This window comes from Anser brachyrhynchus (genome assembly GCF_964034855.1).
Source record: "Anser brachyrhynchus genome assembly, chromosome: Z".
NCBI lineage: Eukaryota > Metazoa > Chordata > Aves > Anseriformes > Anatidae > Anser > Anser brachyrhynchus.
The window spans coordinates 48285052-48294890 of NC_137697.1; the positions used below are offsets into that span (position 1 = coordinate 48285052).

Here is a 9839-nt window from a genome sequence, read left to right on the forward strand (position 1 = left end):
TGTAGGACATCTGGCCTGGCCTGGATTTCACTCTTAGAAAGCCATGTAGGGGAGGAGTTTCAGTACTGGTATTGTAATAGGAAGAACATACAAAAGGCCTGCCTGTAACTTAAGCACGCAGATCTCCTGTAGTTACTTTCTGTGGGTATTGCCTCCCTTTGGGCAGAACACCCCATACACCGAGTTGTTGCAGCGTGTATTTGAAGATTTTCCCACAGCACTGCAGGCTTCCTGGAGACCACCTTTTATCTGGTAAACGGTTCTTAAATCAGCTGTTACTGACTCTGGAATATATACTGAGAACTAGTCACATGTCATCAAGAAATAACTAAGAAATTCAAGAAGTTAACAGTGACCATGAGGAATTCAATCTTACTCTTACACACTTTAATGGGAAATATAAGCCTGTATTAAGGAGAGGTAACTATAGCACACTTAAAGACTGCTATCATATACAATTAGCAGATCTAGATCTTTCTACCAAGGGAATTTATCTAGAATATTAGAACATCCTGTAACCAGGAAATATTTAACTTACTGAAACAGACTTAACTTTGTGGCAAAACTCGGGACTTTATGCCAGGGTTCCACTCATACAAGTTGTAAGTCCCTGGAAAACACATTCTGTAATGAAAATGGTAATTAAACCCCTAATTTCAGTTGTGCTATTAGGCATCAGTCTAAGACAATGGAGATTATTAAATGAAGAGCATTAGGCTTTTCTTATAGGATATGCTGTGCTTTAAAACGTATTTTATTGATCCTAAAATTACAAGATCAATTATTGACATTTTGTTGAGGATCAATCTTGGATTAAATGGCAAAATGAAGAAAAGGTTTTCATATGTACTATGTCCAAAAGCAGAAACAGATTGCCCTCCTCATGTGAACATTCAGAAACCTTTTCTGATGATTAAACATGTCTGAAATATATCTAAGTTATACCAGCCACCATAGCGCTTTTTGGTGAACCAAAGAAGTCCTACAGTGAAATCAAACTTTTGAGTAAAATCTGTACTATTTGAATACGATTTCCTTCTAGCATCATTTTTTCCTGTTTTTAGATTCACATATATTCTGTCAATTACAATGCAAAGTATAAGTAACAGATTTAAGCAAGGATGTTGGAGTGTGAAAATAATTCATGTGAATTGCTAATAGGCTAGTGGGAATACATTTTTTCCACATGAAGGCAAATCGTGTTGCATCAAACACAGCAGATTTGATTTTCCACTGTTTCATCCCTTGACTAGCCGCTATTACCTGTAAAAGGGACTGGAAAGCTGGGAGCAGTCTGCTACCAAATCAGTACTCCACTGTCACCAAAAGAGCAGTATTGTGTCTATTCTTCCCTCCCTTTGAACAGATGTGAGTAAAGCTGTGAGCAAATTAAAACTACAAGCCGTGGGGCAAAAAGCAGTCTTGTCATTACTTCAGCTAAGCAAAATGGAGATTTGATAGCACATACACGATGTCTCTCTTCCGTTCTCCCTGGCTTTGCTATTTAAGGAAAAAGCCATGTAATTAGCATCCTCCAGTGACATGAATCGATCAGGTTTGCATTTGCCTTGACAATCATGTGACAGGGAATGGAAAACAGAGGGATGGTATGAGTCCTCTCAGGTAATTAACCTACGCTCCAATGCTTCCCACACCAGCCTATTTTCAATTTCGGCACAGTACAGTTTATACACTCTAACATTATTGCTCAGAAGAGAGAGTGATGATTCAGGTTTACTAAAAATGGCTTCACAATACTGCAATCATGCTTGTGAAGCTTCATCTTGAATCCTGTATTTATAAGTTTCTTCTCACTGAGAAATAAATACGTGTAGTGTTTTATCAGAAAAGTTTGTCACCAGATACCTGAAACACTTGTATACCATCTTTTAAGAAAACATGGCTTGTTTGGTCAATTTGCCTGCCAATTTTTTCTTTTTTTTTTCTTTTTTTTTTTTTTAAATATGTATAATACCATAGGTGACCTCCCTTAATACCGCTATCCATACAAATAATAAATAACTGAGAATTAATATGCCTCTGCTGCATCCTGTCATGCCAGAAGATCAATATTACTTTAGAGATTATTTAGAGTAGGTGTTACATATTGTTTGTGCCCAGACCCACTGAAGTCAATGAAATGATGCCTACTGGCTTCTGTGGGAGTCCAACTTGGACATTGTTCTGGCAATCTGTCCGTCACTAAACTAAAATATTACAGGGGATAAAAGCCCAAATGAAGAAAAGTAGAAATTCGGGAACTGAAACTGAAACACAAATAAATATCTTAATTCAATGGCATTCTGAACAGATTTAAATAAAATGCGAAACACACATACACACGCACACATGCGCACACGCACACAAAAAAAAGTTATGAATTTAACAATCTTAAAAATTCATAGTTTAAAATTGTTTACATTTAAACAATTGAGTATAATAGGTAGCTTTCTTGACTTTCCATTTATTTCCCTGAGCACTGATCTTTGGAACATCTGGAGTTTCAGAATTGTCTAGTTCATAATTCCTAAAATAGTTAAGTAAAATACTGTCTTTTTAAGTCAAAAATCAATTCCTTAAGTAAAACTAAGATACAACTTCCATGAACTACAATGTATACAGCCAATTTTTTTGTTTGTTTTTTAAAGCCAACAACTATCGTTACACTTCTGACTCTGTATTTAGGCACCTAGCTGGTCTGTCTTTCACAATCGCTCTGGCAGTTCCTATTTGATTCCATAACAGGATACTACGCTGTATCACAACTAATCTAAGTGGAGACCTACTGGTCTAAGGATTGAGCCTTGTTACTTTAATTACTCATTTTTGCAAAATATTTTGGGTACATAAGCAGTACGGTAGGCTGTGGATTCGGGTTTGTGCCTAAATTAGTACTGTAGGTGAAGACTGCAGGACTTCCCAATAACACCCCTGCAAGGGGTTAAAGAGGTGCATCTGCAGAGAGCCAGCACAAAGCCAGTCTTTGGTACTAACACCAGACTTAGCTAGGGCAAATGTTTCAGGCTGGCCTTCTGCACAAGGAAATCTGCTGGCCAAAAAGAGCTGCGCTTTACATTCCTGCAATGTAGAACTACGCGGCAACTTGGTAACTGCTGCTTCTAGCTGTCTTTCCTAGATGAGAGCTTTAATTGTGAGCTTCACAGACAACAGTTTGCAATTTTAAGACTTCTAAGGCATTCTGCATTTTAGATTATACAAAGTGTGCAAGTCAAAACACTTTAGAAAACGAAACAGTGCAGAGAGACTTGGTTATTTTTAGTCTAAAATCTTCCCTCTCCAATTCTAAGGCTGTAAATTACGTCAGTCTCTCTGCAGCTAAAAATTTTAAAATAATTTTGCCTCGACCACAGAAATACATTGTAACTTTGCATTCCCTTAACTCTCCCTCTCTTCGAGTATCTGAGACACTGGCATTATGCAGCAGGCTCAAAACGCAGAATTAACTGAAAGGTTATTTTGCAATATTTCAGTTCAGTATAGGGTAACTGGGGTAGGGACGACTGAACCAAATGCAATCTGAAGAGTTGCTTTTTGGCTCTTTGTGCAACATGAAATTAAGCTTTCACCTGTTCTCAAAAGATGTAAAAAATATGTCATACCTGCTTCCCTTAATTGGCACTTTCTTATACTATCTGATACTGGCGTTCCACGGCAGAATCCAAAAGGAGGATCTAGCAGTTTTTCTCCTTCCAGAAAGCCTTTTTAATACCTCCAAGTTCAGAAAGAGTTAACAGCATACAATCCCGTTAATTTTTCCCCTCTTCAGGAATTACAGTGGCCTCTTAAAAAAAAAAAAAAGAAAAAAAAAGAAAAATCTTACTTTGTAATAGGAGTATAAATACTGTTTTGAAAACACATTTGGAAGATGACTTCCAAGATGTTTTTTTTTTTTCTTCTTTTTCCCTTTAAAACTGTGACCACTGCACCGGTTAAGGCTGTTTTACAATATATATATATTTCAAATAAAACTTTAATATTCAAGCTTACCAGATTGATGAATTGTAACAGGTAAAATGGAATTCTTTACAAGGTAAACCATGTAGTTGTACAAAATAGAATTAAACCTTCACCTGTGTAAAACAAAAAGAAATCCTGCCTTGCATTAAAAACACAGAACCTGTTTACAAAAAGGAATGTGTATGACATTTGGACTTCCTTTTAACTGCCATATCCTAGCAACATCTCAGCTGTTTTAGTAAAGGAACTAATCATCGATTTTAAACTGCAGTGAATTTACCAAACATTTTCACTATAGACTTCTGAAAGCTTTTACAGTAAGAAGTTATCAACAAAAGCAGGCACGTTAGTGTACAAAAACGTTGTTGATTTTTTTCCTGTTTCTTTTTCAAAGTGCAGGTTTTTCTCAATGTGCATCTTACAAGACCAACAAATGTTTTAACTCACTAAATCTTAAAACAGAACTCAATTCTCCCGAGGAGTAGTGTAAACGTTAAAGATCCCCAATACACCTCTAGTAAACGTGACACGAATGTCTCTGCGTTGTTTAGAAATTTAGCTCTTTTGAGAGGTAAAGAAGCTTCATGACACCTTTTCCTTACACTGGCTGGTTATCATAAATGGGTAACTCTGGACTGCTAAAGCTGGAGACTGATGAATCACTTGAAGGGAACTAAACTTGGCTACGGAGGAGAGGCGGCAGAAGGAACCAACCCTTAGGCGTTTCTCGCGCAGCCTTTGGAAAACTCAGCCGCCGGCGGTCGGAGGGGGACGGACGGACGGACGGACGGAGGGTCGGACGGAGGGTCGGTGTGCGGGAGGGCGGGGAGGGGTAACGGGGGGGGGGAGGTCTGCGGAGGGCAGGGGCAGGAGGGAGGGCAGAGGGCAGGAGAAGAAGCTTCCGCAGAGCCAGAGGCACGGCGGCACCCGTTGCTCCCGAGGCGGCGGGGCCGTGCCGTCGGGGGCCGTGCCGTCGGGGGGCCGCGGCTGTCCCTGAGCCCCGCGGCGCTGCCGGTGCCGGTGCCGTGCCGGTGCCCGCCGTCGGAGCGAGGAGCGGCCGGGCGGGGAGCCGGGCTCGGCGCTAGGTGCCGGGGGCGCAGGGCTCCCCGGGGTAGATCTCCTCGTAGGCGGGGGGCTGCTCGCAGGGCAGCGGGTAGCAGTACGGGTAGGAGGCGTTCAGCTCGGGATCCATGGGCGAGTAGCCGGGCAGCTCGACGGATGGGTGCCCGCCGCAGTGCACCTCCACGCCGGCCTCGTCGAAGACGTGGAAGACGCCCACGTTGATGTAGGAGACGGCCTGGAAGGGGCAGTCCCCGGGGGTGAGCTCGGGCTCGCCGCCGGAGAACAGGGAGCCCTGGCTGTGGCGCGGCGCCCGCCGCCCGCCGCCGCCGCCCCGTCTTCGCCTCCGCCGCCCGCCCGCCGCCGCCGCCGCCGCCGGGGCCGCTCTCCGCCGCCGCCGCCGCCGCCCGCGCTGCTGCGAGGCCTTGTAGTTCTTGACGAGGAGCAGGTTGAGCAGGCCCAGCAGGCACTCCAGCGCGTTGAAGACGGTGGAGAGCACCAAGCCGCGCTGGTAGTCCCGCAGCTTCTGGCAGCGGAGCGCCGCCGCCGAGCCGTCGGGGGCCGCGGGGCCGCTCCGCGGGCGGGCCGCGCCGCCGGGCTGCAGCAGGCAGTAGTGCGAGTACTTCCTCTCCACCAGCGACACGGTGTCGCCGTCGATGACGGCGCCGGCGAAGGCGCTCAGCACGCCCAGCATGAACACCAGCACCCCCAGCAGCAGGAAGTTCTGCCGCCCCCCGGGCGACGCCTTCTCCCCCGGCCCCGACGGCGCGGCCGCCGCCGATGCCGATGCCGATGCCGCAGCCGATGCCGATGCCGCCGATGCCGCCGATGCCGCCGATGCCGCCGATGCTGCCGATGCCGCCTCCCCCCCGCCGGGGGCTCCGCCGGGGGCTCCGCCGGGTCCGCCGCCGGCCGGTGCCGCAGCCGCGGGCGCCTCGTCGGGCGGGCGGCAGCAGAGCAGCGCGGCGGCGAGCAGCGAGAGGCCGGCGGCCAGCAGCAGCCCCGAGTAGAAGGCGCCGGCGGCGGTGCCCAGGCGGAACGGCTCGCCCTTGAGCTCCGAGCCCAGCGAGAAGCACTTGAGGCCCACGGCGGCGGCGCTGAGGGCGCAGGCGAGCAGGAGGCAGCTGGAGAGCGCGGCGCAGGCTCCCCGCACGCTCCACTTCATCCTCCGCGCCGCCGCCGCCGCCGCCGCCCCGCCGCCCGCCTCATCCTCCTCCCGCGGCCCCCCCCGGCCCCGCGGCGGCGGCGGCGGCGCGGCGCGGCGCGGCCATGCGGGCGGCGGCGCTCCCCGACGGGACGGGGCGGCTCGGCTCGGCTCCGCTCCGCACGGCAGGCAGCCGCCGGCCGCAGTGAGCCGGGCGCGGCGAGCGCACACGGCTCCCCCCCCCTGCTCCGGCTCCCCCCCCCCCCCCCCCCCTCCGCCTCCCGGCCGCCGCCGCCTCCTCGTCCCCGCCCGCCCTCTCTTATCGCGGCGGCTGCGGGGAGGCGATTAATTATGGATGGATGGAGGGATGGAGGGAGGGATGGAGGGAGGGAGGGAGGGATGGGAGACGCGGCTGCCGGAGGGGGGCGGTGGGCTGTGCGACCCCCGGCCGGAGGCTGGGAGACGGGGAGGGGGCGTGCGGGGGGCGGCCTCCGGCCGGCTCCCCGCCGGGGCGCACGGCTTAGGGCACGGGGCTGCGGGAGGGGGCTTTTCGCCCCTACGCGGGGGGGATGTTCCTCTTCTCTGCGTGCTCGCCCCCTCTCTTCCCTTTAAAAACCCGTTTACATTCGTGTTACGGCCATTCATTATTTATTTCTGTCGCTTGCTCCCGCAGGAGACCCGCGGTGCCTCTGTGTGACTGCGCTGCAGCGTGGCGGCTGCTCCGGTGCTGCGCTGCCCGGCGACAGCCCCCTCGTCCCCCCCGTCCATCCCCATCGCCCCCTTTTCTTTGTGCTCGGCCAGCCCCGGGGGGGGATGCTGCCCGACACGGCACCCTCGGGGCGCCCCGTCCGGGAAGAGCGCCCGGTGGCGGTGGTGGTGATGGTTTTTTTTGGGGGGGGGGGGGGGGGGTGCACCGCTGCCACCCGGGCACGGAGTGTGCCAGCAGCCCCTCGGGAGCACCCGGCATCGCCCCCCGAAGGGGACGTGGGAGCCTCTGCAGGGCAGCGGGGGACCGGGACCGGGCACGGAGCTGTGCGCCGGGCGGGGAGGGGGCTCGGGGGAGCTCTTCCACGCCTGTCCCTTCTGCTCCTTCCGGGAAGCTGCAGCCTCCCGCTCCCCCCTTTTTCCCCTTCTGCCGTGCGCACGCCAGCCTTGCTGGGTATTTTTAGCCGGCGCCGCTGATTAGCATTCAGGGGAGCAAGCGAGGGAGAGAAAACCATTTCTAAGCCGTTTTCTCATCCCTTTCCAACAGGGGCAGTGCACCTGTTTGCGGCGGGGGCTGGGCGGGGGTCCCGGCCTGGCGCTCGCCTCCCCCAGCCCGGGCACCTCGGCCGGCCCCGCTCGCTGCGGGCTCCCCCCGGCCCGTCGGGGCTGGCAGCGCCCGCTCCCCTCCGCGGCCCCTGGCTGTCGAGCGCTGCTGCTCCTCCCCGTGCGACGCTTCTGCCTGCTGGGGCATCCTCGGTGATGCTCTGAAGCATGGTCCCCACCGTCCCCCCGCAGTGGCACTGCCCCAAAGCATCAGGCGCACCCATGGGACGTGTCATCCCTTGGGGAACACCAGGACGAGGTGATTTTGATTCCTCCCTCCTGTTCAGGACCCACAGGATGGTTTTTCAGCTGTGCAAGGGAACAGCACTCCCTGTGGGGCTGGCTGGCCTCTGGCTGCTTGGTGGTGCCTTTACCTGGTCCCGTCCCATGGGACAAGGACTGACCTTGTCATGCCACTGCGGGCACCTGCAGCCATTATCAGCTTTTCCCCTTCCCAGACTATCTCTGGCTCCTGAGCAATGGGGCACATGGGTCTGGTGATCTTTGACCATGTGAAGATTTTGCTGTAGTTTCTGGAGATTTGGCTCTGCTCACGCTGAGCACCCAGGCTGCCGGGGAAGGTCAGGGCTTCAGACGTGTCTGAGAGAACTTGCCGCGTGTCATTATGACTCCCAAAAAGTAAACGCGGAGAGGGCACGCAGCTTCTTATAAAGTACAGCACCTGTCTCCCGAGGTCTCTGTTGAACTCTAAACATTGCTTTGGAAAGCACACAAACTCTCAATCCAGCTGCCAATTCAGAGGGCCCCGGGAGACACACTGCGTGTGTGGGTGTGGAGGGAAAGGAGCTCTCGCTAGTGGGAAGTAAACACTTAATGAACTAATTATATGTAGAATGGGCAAAGTGTCTGACTCCCTGACACACAATATAAACGTACTTACATGTGAAGGAAATATGTGATTTGTATCATTTCATTGTTACTGTCAAGAGCTTAATGGGGTTCAAAAAAAGATTAGCTATTATGAATAGTGGGAACATTCACTTAACACTAAATAGGCCAAAAATTAAGAACGGATCTCAGCCTTATGCGTCAACTTATTAGTCAGCCCTCCGTTGGCGATGGGTAGGGAAGGGAAAGCAAGCCTTCCACCGGGGTCAGCTTGTTCCCTTGACCTACAAAGACTCACCTGATGGCTCTCTCCTGTTTCGGCAGCTGTCAGAAGTGGGCAGCTGGCAGCTGTCAGAAGTGGGCAGTTCTCCAGCATGGTCATTCACATGTTCCAGCTCCTTGGTCTTCCACATCTTGAAAGTCATCTCCTAAGGAAGAGGCACTTTTCTGTCCAGTGTTTGCTACCAGACTGATCTTGGCTAGCATCCCTAAAAGCTGTGGGTTGTGAGAGGCCAGGCCAACAAAGAAGTTTAATAAGGTAATTAGTAATTCAGCTACTTCTTTTTATTTCTCCTCTGTGGCAACTTGCTACTCTTGACCTTTTTTTCAAATCTTTCCTTGCTTGTTCCTCCCCAGAAGGACTTTCTGGCTTCCAAGCACTATGCTCAATATGCAAGGCTAGAAGTTCCACTACCAACATGTTCCCCCACGTGTTATTTATTATTCATAAACCTCCCGGGTTTCAGTGTCACTCTGAGTTAGCACAATTTTTCATATGGTTGTTTAGCACTTTGCAACGTGGCACATATTCAGTAAGAGGAGACTTTTTAAACACGCACACACACACACACACACGTACAGAATAAGGTCATTAGCATATTCTGAATGTTCAAGTCCAACTCTTTGGAAAAAAATATTTGAAAACACAGTAATAAAGTTGTTACATTCATAATAATAAACACGAGATTCTGTAAAATGCTGTATCGTATCTATATCTTACATTTAATAATTTGTTGGAATGACTATAAAAAGTGACTGTCCCTCCAGCCTACGTCACTGCAGAGCTCTCTGGGTCTCAGGGGGTACAGCTGACAACAGACCCAGCTCATAGCCCCTTCAGGTCAAGGTTAAGATGTCCCTCTTTTTGCTCATAGTTGGTCTATGTATGCCTGATTGGTTGGCTAGGTCTGACTGCTGGAAAAAAGAGTATGTGTGTGTGGATGCTTCATACAACACAAAGAGATAGGTTTGTGAGCCACTTGGCTACGTTAGTCTGCCACCAAAATCAATCACTGCTGGCGAGTCGGTCTGTCATCTTCAGTAAACAGCAAAGGTAGGATCTGGTGGAGCTGTGCTAGAACTGCTGAGTATAAGGTATCATAGGCACCACGTAAGTCTCTGGGGGTCAGTTTTGTCTTCAGGCTTTGTTAGTCACATTCTCCTCCTTAATTTCCCAAATGAAAAATTATCACAGTTGTTTTCAATCATTATTTTAGTAGAT

At 50.6% G+C, this 9839-nt stretch overlaps 1 protein-coding gene across 1 annotated transcript; it reads right to left on the minus strand.

Annotated features, from left to right (window-relative positions):
• Positions 1-718: 718 nt before the first annotated feature.
• Positions 719-6325, minus strand: TMEM271 (transmembrane protein 271). The gene is made up of 2 exons (XM_080574547.1): positions 4009-6325; positions 719-3802 (listed from the first exon to the last, which is right to left on the minus strand). The coding sequence occupies exon 1, from the start codon at positions 6200-6202 to the stop codon at positions 5060-5062; it is 1143 nt and encodes a 380-aa protein (XP_080430673.1). The 5' UTR covers positions 6203-6325; the 3' UTR covers positions 719-3802; positions 4009-5059.
• Between the last annotated feature and the right edge of the window lie 3514 nt (positions 6326-9839).

What these genes read in the sequence shown, in the direction of transcription:
- TMEM271 (XM_080574547.1), bottom strand. Translation starts at nt 6,202, where the DNA reads ATGAAGTGGAGCGTGCGGGGAGCCTGCGCCGCGCTCTCCAGCTGCCTC.